We start from the raw sequence: 15,725 nt of genomic DNA on the forward strand, positions 1-15,725 counted from the left end.
GCTGTCATATTTTTAAGGAACTTGGAGAGGGGCTTGGAGAGACACTTGGTATGGAATTTTTAATGGGTCACTGAACCTGTCATGAACTGACAGATCACTATTGATGATTTTTAAGCATTTGCTAACAATGGCATTCCTTCTTTTGCAAATAATTTTATAAAGTTTGATGAAATATGATACTTTGTCAATTCATCTTTTTTTCTTCTATAATAATTTTTATTCATATTTGCTAATTTATGGTTCATTGTCAGAAAGTCCTTTTAAGTCTTTTATTTTGTTATGTTACCTCACAAATTGTTAATATTTATATGGAATGCAAAATTCATCATTTCAAGTCCCCCATTAAAAAATCATACTGCGTATTATCTTGTCACTTTCTCTCTTTGAACATGCAAAGTTCATGAAATACTAAATGGGTATTAAAATGGAGCAATATGAATTGCACCCACCCGCTTGTACGATTCCAAATGTTCTCATGCCCCCCCCCCCCCCCCCGAATGAGTGGCACAGTTTCAACACAAGGTGGCGCTGCAATTCTTGAAGAACATTTAGGCCTCAAAATGGCAGCTTCCATTTGGAAATTCGGCAAACTTGTCTTGCCTAAAACGAGAGGATCTCCTCGTCTTTTCAAGGTAAAATTATGTTCTGTTGAATCTTTGCCTTATCTAGTTTACGAATTTGTATTATTTTTATTGTGAATTTGAAATAAAAGAAGGAAATTCACACTCTTTCAAAGTCCATTTCTGCACAATGATAGTTCACCCAATTCCAATTACGAGGCCAGCCTACGGAGCATGCAGGGGCAGGTCTAGGGAACGGCTGGGCTGGGCTGCAGGCTGCGCTGGGTACCAACTCACTGACATAGGCGGAGACCTACGCGCAACATAATTAATAAAGGGGAGCAGCTCTGCGCACCTAACATTGCACTTGAATTTTTTAAAACAAATCTTTTGGAGATCTATTCCCTGATGCTTGATCTTATCATATTTTTAATATTTTATTAGAGAGTGCCAAAAATTTTGTCAAAATTCGAGGAAGAACATGAAATTGAATGATGAAGAACAATGCCAATTTTCATAAGATTAAGAAATTGCGGTTGGGTCAATTGACGCTGGAGGATGTCTTCAAAAACGCGGACAGACGCGTTCACAAAAATAAGGACCGTCCGCAATTTCGCAGACGTTTCATATTTACGATCCGCGTGTTGGTGATGCGAAAAACGGATGATTTTCTTGATGCATTTTACATTGACTTTGGACAGATTTTCATCATGAACGACAAATCCTCTGGAAGACGGACAAACCCATAAAAATAGACAGTGAACTAGGGTTATTTTCTCCCAGGGAATTTTTCGCATTGCCAGCGGGCTGTTCGGTAACCCGAAACCCGCAGAGTGCTGATGAAGAAAAAAACGTCTGCGAACATGCAGATAATCCTTATTTTTGAGGACGCATTTTGTCTGCGTTTATGAGGGCGATCCTCATTCTCAGACCAGCGCCCATACTGATGAACCACAAGTGTTGTGATATTGGCCAAAAAACACACCTGCCTACGAATCCCCCCTTAACCACCAGTACCTGACTGTTCCAAGTCTTGCAATGCCGCAACTCACCCATTGGCAGCACCATGCTGTCCCCAATGCGCAAAAATATGCATTGAGGTGCACTTTAGCAACGTCGAGGGGAGGGGGTCCTTGAATCACCAATCCTAAAAATCGTGTGAAAATTTGAATCCAAATTCTGTGTTGCATATATCCAAGAAAAAAAATCACTTTACAAAGTAATGAGAAACAACTTCATAAAGATATTAATTTACCCAAAGTATGATGAGCTGAAAAAAATATTACACACAAGCTTTAAGCGTGTCAATCATGGGTAGTTTGCTTTAAGTCGTTCGCAATTGTAAGTAAATTTTTTATTTTTTTTCAATGGAGAATATTCTCCATGTCCACCACATAGCTGTTAGCCTATGACTCATCAGTACCCATCCATTGAACTGGAAGCCCGACTGCTGAGAAAACAGCATTCTTCCAGAATCTCTGATAAAGGTAAAGGTAAAGATAACTCCTATGCTTTTCTTCCCTTCATATTTTAGTCTTTGGAATCAAGTTCAGTGCTCCCTCAGCATGACCAGCATAGGAACCTCTCCATCCATGAGTACATGGGGTATGATCTACTAGAGGAAGCAGGCGTCCCTATCCCTAGGGCTGAGGTGGCTACCACTGCACAGAGGGCTTATGAGATTGCCAAGAGCTTAGGTAAGTACGTAGAAAGCAAAGTGCATAAATGTCAAACCTGGGCCCTATCTTACAAAGAGTTGCGATTGATCCAAATCAATCGCAAGTCCGTGAATCTATCGCAAGTTTGCAGTCTCCCATCTCTTATGTACATAGTTGCGATTGATACCGATCACATATAAGTTGCGATTGATATCAACTCTTTGTAAGACAGGGCTCAGAACATTTCTTGATTGATGCAGGTTCATGTTCACGTTTCATGCAGAGAAACAATTGAATCATGATTTTAAAAAACTATCAACTAATCTTTGCAATTTGTAAAAGCTTCTTGCCATGAAAATTGACCGGCCTTAAAGGTAGTAGCCCTTATTTGAAAAAATAATGGGGGTCTTGAATAGAAACATACCCATTTTTGCTTGATATGACAGTTCATAATGTTGGACTAATAATATATGGACGTCATATCAATAATTTAATTCTACTTAAAGTGACAGTCAGTGCCAGGCAAAACATAGAAAATTAAAAAAGAAATCCATCTTAAATCTTTTTTCTTTATCTAACTAGAAGGGTTTAAGACCTAGAATTTTCTAAGTATTCTTTTGATGTCAGAAGCCATATGCAGAAGAAATTTAATGAAGATTTACAGCACTTACTAACGAGGGCTTCTGCTGTTATCAATTCACGTAAAGATTGTGGTTTTACAGTAATGAGTAGTAATGTTTTTTTCTTTGATGATTTCTCTATGTATCGTTACAAAGGATTACTTACAAATTATGCACAAAAAGCAGGATATTATTTTGATTACAGTACATTAAACTTTCTTTTTCTAAATTCTTTGCCAGTGCCAGCACTCTAGTTTGTATGAGAATGTAAACTAAAATATGCTTCATGATTATGGCATTATTATCAGCAGAATAAATGAATAAAAGGATCTCAGTGATGTGTTTATTCATAGGTACATGTATAAACTGGGGCCAGGTTTTTGAAACTACCCTAAGACTTTAGTTCTAGGACATCCAATTGAAACGCATGTGTTAGATATTTAACATGTGTTTCAACCCTAACCATTATTTTCTGACAAAATAAGGCCAAGAGCAATTGTTACCCGAGCAGAGCCCTGTAACATAAAAATCAACTTACAGTTGGTCATTAAAAGCTGTCTTATCTCTATTCTTGTTGTAATTAATTTTATATGTCTTTAGAATGAAATTAATTGGAACTATTATTGATTGTAAAGGTATGATTGATTCAACATAATGTGCCCTGTAACATTTTATGTTACAGAGCCCATACAGGTGAGGAAGCCTTGAGTACTTGTATAAAAGTAATAAAACTAACATATTTGTGATTCTCTTCGTCTTACAGGGTCAGGAGATGTGGTGGTCAAGGCCCAGGTGTTGGCCGGCGGGAGGGGGAAGGGCGCCTTCACCAGTGGTCTGAAGGGAGGGGTCAAGCTGGCCTTCTCACCGGAAGAGGTCAAAGATCTTGCCTCCCAGATGATTGGGAACAAGCTGGTCACAAAGCAGACCGGTGAGGGAGGCAGGATCTGTAACTCGGTAAGTAATTGCATGGGCTACCTCAGGGCCTTGTTTCATCAAACCTCTTATCCATTACAAATGCCAAAATACTATGACAAATTAGATTTAGTTTCTCATAAATGCCTGATCTGCAAGAAGACTACGTAAAAACTAGTTTGATTTAATTTTCAATCTGTTTCAATTTTGATTATTTCAATTTAATCGATTTAAATTTCTATTCCTTAAATTATATTATAAACAACTGATGTAGAAGACTGGTGAACGCACCCTTCCGAGAAAAGTGCCCCCGCTTATCCTGAGGGTGCGTCAAGGCGGTACTCCATTCTCAACATACCCTTTCGAGACAAGCGGAGGGGGGTGGGCTTTGCTCGGAAAGGCGCGTTGAACACACCACACCGCCCCGCACCCTTTTGAGACAAACCGTCAATACACAGAATCTTGGCTCAAGCCAGGGGGGCATTGCATGAAACAATTGGGTGGTTTTCACCGACTAATATCATGTTCACCGACAATTCTTTTGTCACTGACTATTTTCCAGGCCTGTGATTGGTCAAATTTAGTCAGCGCTGACTAAATTGTCGGTGAACATGATATTAGTCTGTGAAAACCACCAACTAATTGTTTCATGAAACGCCCCCCAGGGGGGTTTATTGTGAAATACTTTGTAAACACATTGACAAGTCATTGAGCATCCCCTGGAATCAAATATTACTGGTGTGGTTGAATCATGTATATTTTTATTATTTTTCATTCTTTCTCTTATTTCCAGGTTCTTGTTTGTGAGAGGATGTATGTCAGGAGAGAGTACTACTTTGCTATCACAATGGAAAGGGCATTTAATGTAAGTTACATCTATTATTTATATGTGGGTCGTTGTTCTGACTATGTTTAGCAGTGGCTAGAAATCTGGTGTGCACAAAAGAAATTCTACCTTGATATCGAAGGATGGACCATGCAAAGTAGCATTACTCTATTGACTGTGCAAATCTAAGCATTTATAGTACCAAAGGGTAGGAATTCAAAAATGCATTGAACAATTTCTTTATGTGGTTAAGAATTGGTATGATTGACAATTTGTTTGTTTGAATAGGAAACTGCCTTATGTGAGAAAGTATTTATATAATAATAATAATAATATTGGATTCTTATATAGCGCACTTATTGACCTTGCAAGGTCCTCAAGGCGCTCCAACATTACCCGGCTATGCTAGGCTGCCGATTTTCAACGCTCACAATATTTAAAGGAATTCCGTCCTACCGGTACCCATTTAACACCTGGGTGGAGAGTGGCAAATGTAGATCAATGTCTTGCCAAAGGACATTAGTGTTCAAAGTAGTGATGATAAATTTATATCATTATTCAATATTCAATGATATGTGTGGCCATGTATGTTTTATTTAGCTCACTCTAGAATAGCTCAGTGATCATTCATCATCATTAATTTTATAGAATAAAGTCAGTATTTCACCTCTTATGAGGGGTTACCGATGACACTCACTTCCTCCTCATGGAGACCAACATTACTGCTTTCTTTCTTCACCATAACTTTCCATGAAATCTTCCCTCTTCCTTTCCCTCCTATGCCATCCACTTCCAGATACCACGCTCTCTTTCTCAGGTTTATTATAACCAGGATCTATTTGTTTATTTTTAAAATTGTCTATTTGTTTGTTTGTTTTCAGGGGCCAGTATTGGTAGGCAGTTCACAGGGTGGTGTAAACATCGAGGATGTGGCAGCAGAGAATCCAGAAGCAATCATCAAAGAACCCATCGATATTGAAGCAGGTAGGAGAAAAGATTGAAGGGGGTTTCTCGTTTTTCTGAAACACAAATTTTTGATACCAGGGGTTCATAATCCTAAAAAGGAAAACAGGGTTTATTATTCTGATGGTTAGTAATTCCCAAAAGGATGAAGGGTTATATTTTATTTTCACAATGTGAACCTTTTTTTGTTTACGGAATTATGAACCATTTTCAGTTTCAGAATGATGAACCCTATTTCGCAATTTTGAAGGTTCAGAATTATGAAATCTATCACTTCAAATATGAATAATAATGATAGTAATAATACCTGTATCTTAAAAAAGCACTTTTCCACATTTTATTAAAGTGTTATTATGACCCTGGTCACTGGATTCAATCACTGTTCTGTACATTAAGGATCACATTCACCACTTCCTGGGGAGCATTCCAGCTAGTTGCCTTTTTACGGATATGTCAATGCTAATCCACTCACGTGGACCTTTGCAACCTACCGGGTACTCATTTAGCATGTGGGTCGGTGAAGAGGAAACATTGTAAATAAAGCATCTTGCTCAATTACATAAGTGCTGTGCTAGGGCTTCATTCCACAACCTTTCGCATTTCCAGTCAAGTGATTAGATAGATCTTTGTATTGAGTAACTATTGTATGTCAACTTTAATTTCCAGGTATTCAGAGATCACAGGCGGAAAAGATGGCCAAACTCATGGGCTTCCCCGACAGAGCTGTGGAACAGGTAAAAACCATCTTCAGATAACACTGTATTTATAGTTTTATATGGAATACAGTCAAAGCTAGATTGACGAATATTGGTTTGAAGATCCTCTCAGAGATTAGCATAGCTCTCAAAAACTTATCACAATTTAAGCTGTAACAACAAGATGAGTTATTGAACGTATGTGCAGAAGAGTCTGTGATTTTCTCTCTGTGAGGGAAAATTGAAGCCCCCATTTGTACAGAGCGAATTGTGTGAATTATAAAACACTGCCAGTTGCAAAATTCAGATTTGAAAAGAAAAATGACTTTGATTTAGCTAATAAAGAATATTGATGATGATGATGATGACAACGACGACGACGACGACTACAATGACGATGACGGTGATGTCTTGTAATGTAATGTTACGAGTGGCAAATACATTTTATATACATAGGTGATAACGTCTTCATAAAGTAAGAGGCCACGGAATGATGTTAAATATAAACTCTATATCTATATTTCTTGTTTAATGTTACAGGCTGCAGAAACATTTATGAACCTGTATAATAATATCTTCATAAAGTATGATGCTACCATGCTCGAGATCAACCCCCTGGTCGAAGACAGCGAAGGACAAGGTAAGTTCTTTGATGATACATGAAGAGTTCTGGTGAAAGAGAATGCATTTGTCCCTTGGATAGGATGTTAAATGGAGGTCCTGTGTAGAGGAGAGTCACCACCTTTGCACATTCAGAACCCACTGCACTATTCAAATAAGAATAAGATGCGAGAGAGAGAGAGAGATGCAATAAGTTACATGTCTTTTGTTGTTTTATATGTGTTTTCTTCTTCAATATTATGTATGAGACAATCCTGTTATGTGGAATGTGGAGCAATTACTTTTTTTTTTTAAACAGAGAGTGAAAGAGATAGAGAGAGAGAATGGGTGAAGAAATGAGGGGGCATGAAAGAAAAAATACATAAATCTACTGTTACCAGAAAATATGTTGTATCCCCCAGTATTTACCTTTTATTCAGGATGGTGTATACATAGGCATAGATCACCTTTTGTAAAATGCTGCATTCAGACAAAAAAAAAAGATAATTTGAGAGAGAGGGAACACCTCCCTTCTCCCCCCCCCCCCCCCAACAAGTGTGATATATCATTAATTAATCCTTTTCATTCTGCTACAGTACTGTGTATGGACTCCAAGATCAACTTTGATGACAATGCTTTGTTCAGACAAAAGAAGATCCATGATCTGAGAGACTGGTCCCAAGAAGATGAGAGGGAAGTGTCAGCAGCGGAGTACAACCTCAACTACATAGGTCTGGATGGAGACATTGGATGTTTAGGTGAGAACTATTCAGCGCAATTCTGTGAATCTTGAAACAAAAACTGAAAAATGTCCTCTTAGATTTCATATTTATTGTCAATGTCGGGTAGAAAGCTGTTTGAAGCTACTTTATTGGATATTTTTACCCGTATTATTATTATTATTACCCGTATTATTCTTATCGGATATTATTACCTGTGACTGGCTTAACTTTTTGGAGATACCACATATATTACCCTCACAAGACCCATATTGTCCTCGTCTTTGACTCGGGGCAGTATGAGTCTAGTTTGGGAAATATATTTGTATCTCCCTCAAGGCCAGCCCATATTATATAAATAATACCCCAGGGCCGTTTTCTGAAAACTGTGTTAGTCAAAGTACTGCTAATTGTGGTTAAATTATGGTATTACGTTTTTTTCTTCATAAAATATGTTTTTTTTTTTTTTTACATACCACACGTCAAACAACTGTCCTAAAATGTTGATTTGATTACAAATTCAATAGAAAACTAAGTTTAAAACGTACTTGAATAGAAAAATATTCTCAAAAACAATGAAATGCCGATAATACCAAAATAACAAGAAAAAAATATCTCCTTGTATGGAAAAAACAGCATGAGGAATGGATATTTCTGCATTGGAAGTGTGTCACGCGTGGTTGTATGTTTCGATTATATTGAATTCCTTTTTTTTGCTTGAAATTCCATTTTTTTGCCATCATGGTTCCTTTTTTTGGTCGCACAAGGTTGGCAGCTCTGTTGTTAAGGTATATTCTGATGTGTGATTGAATAGAGGTATCCCTTGAACTCATAATCCTAATCCTTAATCTTGATCTTTACGACTGCAGTAAATGGAGCTGGATTAGCTATGTCAACCATGGATATCATTAAGCTTCATGGAGGTACTCCTGCAAACTTCCTTGATGTCGGAGGCGGAGCCACTGCTGACCAGGTCAAGCAGGCTTTCAAGCTCATCACATCGGATAGCAAGGTAATGAGGCGGCACTGTGTTCCTCACATGTAGGGAATGATTATGGCTTCCTCAGGTAGCTTAAAGTGACTCCGTAACATTGTTTCAGATTCTGAAACTAAATCCTAGATTTAGCTCATGCTGCAATCATAATTATAAACCTTTAGGTCAGTCAGGAACCCCATGACTTTTACAAGCCGACCACCTGTCTGATTATCAAGATATTTATGATCGAAATTTAAATTTTCGTTTTCCCAATGGTTTTTATAACACTAGAGTCTACTGGGGAAAAAGAGTATGGTAAAACCGGTCACTTAAAGATTTTTACTGTCTTGAGGCACTTCATGATCATTTTGAAACAAATTTTTGTAGGGCTTCAATATTTCACCATATCGCTGATCACACGTAGGGCCATGCATCTCAGATTTCACATTGTTAACCGATGTCTTTAAAGGTTGGAAAAGCTTCATTTTATGTTAGATATGATGACTTTGATATGTTTATTATCTTTATATCCCAGGTTCAAGCCATCATGGTGAATATCTTTGGAGGCATCATGCAATGTGACATCATAGCTCAGGGTATCATCGCCGCTGCCAATGAACTCAATCTCAAAGTACCCATTGTCGTCAGGTTACAGGGTAAGTGATCTTGAGTAAATCATTCTCATTCTTTTAAGCCTTCTCCAAGACATCACATGGTAAAGTGCTTAAAGTTAATTGATGTCACAAGACGAGATAAACGCAAGCAAAGAGTGTATCACCAATCAAAATGTTATTGTTACAAAGAGCACTTTTACATTTCACATTTATGGATAGGTTATATTGATTATCTCTCTCTCTCTCTCTCTCAATTTTATTTTTGTTTCCATCTCTTTCTGTCTGATATTTTTGTTTCATTCTCTCTCTCTCTCTCTCATTTTACCTCTTATACTCTCTTGTTATTTTCATCTGTTTCCTCCCCCCTCGCCCTCTCCCTCTCTCTCTCTCTGTCTCTCTCTGTCTCTCTCTGGCTCTCTCTCTCTCTCTCTCTCTCCCTCCCCCCCCCCCCCCCCCCCCCCCACTCTTTCCCTTTCTCACTCCCTTAATCTCCGTCATTCTATCTCCTAGGAACCATGGTTGACGAAGCTAAAGCAATCATTGCCCATAGTGATCTCAGGATACTGGCCTGTGATGATTTAGATGAAGCAGCAAAGATGGTACGTAGTCCTCTCTATATTTACTGTAAAACAAGAAACCTTTGTGTGCCTGAAATGTTCACAAAATTTGTGAGTGGCTAAAATTGCGAAAAAGTTCCATGCCACGTAATATTGAATGACAACTGACTTAATAACAAGTTTTACATGTGGCGAATGTTTCTGTTGATGTGGAATATAATTAATAGTTTGCCTCCATTTAGTATGTTCTCTCTTACTCTTGTTTTTTTTTTGTGTACAATGCAGATGCGTGTTATATGATTTAATCTTTTACACTAGTGCCTTGAGCATTGGAATTCAAGTGGATTTGGCGCCTTGTAAATATTATTGTTATTATTATCATTACCGGTATTATTAAATGACATTCATCTGCTAGAGAAAGATGCTTGTCTAGCAAGGCAGAGGAACTCCCAAAGATCATTGAGAATAGATACAAGTGGAAAATAAATGTATGTAGTATGACTGAATGTTCATTACTCAACTTTATCTTTGAATTAGAATTGGAAAAGGTATTTATTGTACTAGAAGCACATTGTATTAAAACGATTTTCTGTTTTCCTTTCCTTTGCTTGTCTTCAACAGGTCGTTAGATTATCCACCATTGTAGGACTAGCAAAAGATGCTCATGTAGATGTCAACTTCCAGTTGCCGTTGTGAGATGGAAGTCAAATGCACAAATTTAGAGGGCCTAACCCCCTTTTATTCAGAGATAAGAAAGAAAAAAAATCCTTGTTATATTGTTATTCTTGAGTTTATTTAGTAAAGTGAGTTAGTATGTGTGTGTTTATTTCCCAATTAAGAAAACCCACTTGTGCGTTTGCTTTAAGAATGTCACAGTTTACTGAAATGGACTATACTCTTACCTCATTTATTGATATTATTTGGGTAATGCAGTCTAATTTTGTAGGTGCTGTGATATAAACCTGCACCTCCCACAAAAGGATGATCATTGAAAGCATTCAACATTTTAAGAGGCAGAGGGACGTTTTCTCATATACATTGGCGTAGAGACAATACCCTTCTGGCTTTTAACAGATTAAGTATTACATATATACACTATACAAGGTAATTGATACTCTTAAACAAGGTAATGGCCAACTTTATCCTGTCTAAAAATGGCAACGGGTGTGTTAATTTCCAGTGGGACGTCTGTTAAACTGCTGAAGATCTCTCTGCTCTGTGTAAAAGGTGGATGAGTTAATTAGTTGGTGGAATATAGACCTATGTCCACAATTAGATACCATACAAAGGAAGCTAGACGGGCATTAACTCCATTTTGAAGGATATTACATAACGATCTTCTGGTTTCCAGTGGGCAGTACCTGTATTCACTCATTTGCTATTTCATACACCCATGTCCAGACTTAGATAATGCCTGTTAAGAGCCAGAAAGGTTATTAGACAACATGTTCCTAACAGTAAGTAGACGGTTAAGATAGGGTTGTATAGATATATGAGAGTTATATAATAGTATATGAGGTGTAGTGACCATAGATCGATACAACGGTTTGAGCTTGACTTTTCATGATGTGATGTAACGTCCTTTTGCCAGTCTGCCCCAATGAAAGAGTGATCCAAGACACCTTGAGAAAGATAGAGACAAAAACCCAACTTTGGCGCACAAATTAGAATTTAATGCAGTCCGTCTCAAACAGGAACAATACAAGGTAGTTTCACAGTAAATTTACAAGGTTACAAGGCTTACGAATACTTATACAGTGTCTATTATCCATTGAATAAAATAAATTTCTCTTTGAACATCATCGCCATCACAAACCCAGACATGATATTACGCTACTGTTTGCCGAGAGACAGAAAAGGCATTGACGCTTTGATTGAGATGGAAACTATACTTTGGGCTTAAGAATGCACCGTATCTCTTCTTTTGCGAATAGAAGTCTGCAATTTTTCTCGTCATCTGAGCCTTGTAAATACATAGGAGAGATAGCATTCACAGTTTTAACTTAATTTCTGTTTCTTTTCGACACCAATGGTGCAAATGACAGGAAAATTATATAGTTCTGTACGTATTGGTGAGAGGATTGTTGTAATATGTTGTACAAGTTTGTTTTTTAATGCACACGGTATTGTGTGAGCATAATTGATATGCAACTTGTTATTCATAGGTGAAATATGAATTAAATGAATTCTAACATTATAAAAGATTCAGAGATTCTGGTTAAAGTTGTTTTTATTTGAATGGAGGAGTGCTTTGTTTTAAATTGAATAGCCAAGTATTGGAAGAAAGTAGCTGAGATGTAGAAAGAGGGAGGGAGAGAGAGAGAGAGAGATAAGTGAATCATTGTGAGATAAATTCATTCAGGCTTATCTTGTATTTACACGAATATGAAGCTTAATATCACAAAGGAATACATTTTGTCCAGAAAGTACAATTTGACCATTATAGAATCGTAAAAATTATTTGACTCGCAGAGTAGACCTATGCCACTATCACATTATAAATACATCTCTTTATCTAATTTTGATAATATTCAAGTAAACTTTAGAAAGTAAAATATTACTGACAACTCTGGCGATGGCACAAACTATCATTGCAGAGGTTTCTGAAATACGTTCCAGATTATCTACAAAAGTAGAAAAATAGAGACTTTTTACTATCACATACTGCAAATATGTAAATATCGAGTACAATAAATACAATAACATGTGATAGGATTTTGTTGTTGTTTCTTACATAAATGTAATACTTTTATTTAACACTTTTTTCATAAATGAAATATACTTTACATTACCATACAATAAGACCTATAGATAATATACTTATATCATTAAAAAAGTATGAAAAAAAAAACTTCAATTTCTATAATGCATAGTGATTCCTTAAGAGTAAACCAAGTCACACAATAACAACAGTTCATCCAAATAAAATGATACATAAAACTTCTATAAAGTATCCCAAACTACATTCACCAATGTATACATATAAATACATATCCTGGGGAGTACCAGACTGCCAAAACTTTCTCAAATATAGAGGTCCAAAAAAAATGAAAGAATTTTAATAATTCAATTAACAAGAAATTACTTGATTCTAAGATAATAATAATAATAATAATAATAATTGATTCTTATTAAGCGCTACTACAGACAAACTGATCAGAGCGCTATACAACAGAAAAGAGACATACAAATCATAACAATTAAACAAGGAACAGTAATTAAGATATTATGAACAAAAAGAAAATTTAGCTACTCAAAATGTACATTATGGATTCAAGATGGAAAGAGTTGGGTTTTAAGTTTCTTTTTGAAAGTGTCTTCTGTACTACATAGGCGGAGGTGTTGTGGTAGAGTGTTCCAGGTGGATGGTCCAGCATAAGAGAATGAGCGTTCGGCTGCCTTGGTGTTAAGATAAGATGATTATTCTAATAAAAAATCACAAAAAATCACTTCATATTCATAATTCATTAATACATTCTTAAGCATATATAAGCTTGAAATCTCTACAATTTTTTTGTTTTATTGATTTAATACACACACGATAGAACATGTTTATTCTAACAATATTTATCTCATAGAAAACAGTTAATATTTACAATCCATTCATTTGTTCTTATATAGCTAAAAAACAAGTGAAACCATTTTGTTGATTTAACAAAATATCGCTTGATTATAAGATTCTTACATTCTAATGACAAAGTATATCATGGAAAATACACTTATATGAATAATTCATCAAAATCTTCTTAAACATATCGCGCCAAAATAAATGGAATAGTGATATTGATTTGACCAACAAGAGTATTTATTCATTGTAAAATGTGTAGGTTACTAATATTTACATCACAGAATACACAATTCATACTTATATCTATGAAACATATGCCCCCCCCCCCTTTAGCAAAATTTATAGATTTAATTAACAAGAATAGTGCTTGATTGTAAGATAGTATATTCTTATAATAAAATATATTATTCAAATATTGACTGCTTTTAAGGGCAAGATCAAAACTATTGTCCAAGGGGATCTGGAAACTGTACTGTGACCCAAGCAAAAGTTGAGGGGCATAGTACGGTATCTAGCTAGGTCACAGAGAAGCAATAGTTTGAATCTCAAAATTGGTGTCCAGACATCGCTTAGAAGCACTAACGTCTAGAGGGGGTGTCATGTGCATTTTAAATTGATGCATGGTTCTTTTGGAGGCATAGTTTAAAGGTTTGTGTAGAGTTCAGGTTTTTGACGCCTGGCGGGAGGCTGTTCTAGTCTCTTATTGTATTCTCTTATTGTGACCCAAGCAATAAGCAGTCCATATTTGTTTTATATACCGCATCCCCAGTGTCAATGATCAAAAACAGATAAATGATTTTTGAAGTGTATTTTATTTGTAGAGTCAAAGGAACTTCAGCAATCTATAGCATTGAGCAATCGTTGCGTTAATGCGTTGTAGACACAATTAGAACTATGCCCGGTCAATGTTATTCGGTATATTACCCAGCAGTCAGTAGCGAATTCCTTGCCTGCTGTTTTGACCAATCAGAGTCCCAGAATCTTGTTATGCGGTATATAATACAGAATTATCATTCACAGATGAAAACTTGAAGTCTTTAAAAAGATGGAGCATTATTTGAGCCATTGATGCATTTTAAACTCCTGATCATCAAAGCCAGAAAATTCTTCACAATTTTGTTGAGGATTTGTCATCTGAATAGGGGGAATGAAGAAACAAGGAAATTACTTTAAAATACATTGTATAAACAAGGGCCATAAACAATGTTCTTTATTATGTCTTTGAAGAACTTTGCATGTTAAACTCTTTGCGATATATCTTTCACATATCCTGTCCTCGTGAGTCATTGTTTTATTTGTTGTATAAATCAAATGAATATTTTGTGATAACAAATTATGAATACAGGGAAAAGACTTACAGAGCTAGCAACCATTTATTGAATGATAAAATAGGGAGAAACATATGTGAAAAATGTAAAGATACATATGTAGAGAGGGGGAGTGAGAGATTTAAAAGTTCATATTTTAACAAACCTGACAATGGCTGCACTTTAGTACTCCTCATTTTGATAGCCAGCTAAAGTGGAAAAAAACAAAACAAGAGAGACAATGAAATAAGAAAGATCTTTAATAGATGTATATATATATATATATATATATATATATATATATATATATATATATATATATCATTTATGTATATATATATACAAAATGTACATACTGGTATACTGTTTCTCTAATCTATAAAGTATATATATACCGGTAATCTAAACAGCAGTATTCAGAAAAAAGATTATGCTGTTTCATCTGAGAAAATGGATAATTTCTTATTTTAAGATGAAAATGAATGTATCGATTGAAGCAACTTCATTACTTGACTGAACAGCAACAGTAACTAAATCATCAAATCTCTCTACATATTAACCTCTTTTGACTGAATCTGTCTCATGGTTTTTCAAGCGGTTTAGAGTTACCTTCAAAAATAAGCTTCTTAACTTAATTAACACTTGAATATTTTTTAATAGGTCGATTGAAAGATAAGCCATAAAAGCTGAAAAACAAACATCAAGTAAACGACTATTCATCTGAATTGAATCAGAGCAAAAAAGAATAAGTAAAGGCATGATGAAGGGGTGTCAATACTTGTCAGAGATAAGAAAGTTGTGGGTTCGATCCCTGGCATTTATGTCTTTAAGTGAGGCATTTTATCTACAATGTTTCTCTCCAACCAGGTGTTAAATTGGGAAGGAGGCAAAATGCCTGTAAAATGAGACCTGGCTGGAATGCTCCCCAGGGAGTGGAGAATGTGCTTTTATTGCGTGTGGGCAAGCCTGAATCCGATTGCTGCGGTAACACAAGGGCTTATACAGTGTATCTATAAAGTGCTTAGAGACATTGTAGATGTACAAAGTACTCTGTAAATCCAGAATATTATTATTACCATTACCAAGTTTTAAAAAAGGGTTTACAAATTCATTACCCCTTCCACAACACTGGATCTTTGACTAGACTTGC

The 15,725-nt window shown here is 36.0% G+C and overlaps 1 protein-coding gene across 1 annotated transcript; it reads left to right on the plus strand.

Annotated features, from left to right (window-relative positions):
* The first annotated feature begins 522 nt into the window (after positions 1-522).
* On the plus strand, positions 523-11,908 carry LOC581673 (succinate--CoA ligase [ADP-forming] subunit beta, mitochondrial). Its single transcript, XM_781660.5, has 12 exons — positions 523-632; positions 2,095-2,257; positions 3,602-3,792; positions 4,544-4,615; positions 5,458-5,560; positions 6,206-6,273; positions 6,775-6,874; positions 7,431-7,592; positions 8,423-8,565; positions 9,065-9,185; positions 9,654-9,742; positions 10,322-11,908. The coding sequence occupies exons 1-12, from the start codon at positions 561-563 to the stop codon at positions 10,394-10,396; spliced, it is 1,359 nt and encodes a 452-aa protein (XP_786753.1). The 5' UTR covers positions 523-560; the 3' UTR covers positions 10,397-11,908.
* Positions 11,909-15,725: the final 3,817 nt, after the last annotated feature.

The sequence above is a fragment of the Strongylocentrotus purpuratus genome, unplaced genomic scaffold, assembly GCF_000002235.5.
Source record: "Strongylocentrotus purpuratus isolate Spur 01 unplaced genomic scaffold, Spur_5.0 spur5_scaffold_12, whole genome shotgun sequence".
Lineage (NCBI taxonomy): Eukaryota > Metazoa > Echinodermata > Echinoidea > Camarodonta > Strongylocentrotidae > Strongylocentrotus > Strongylocentrotus purpuratus.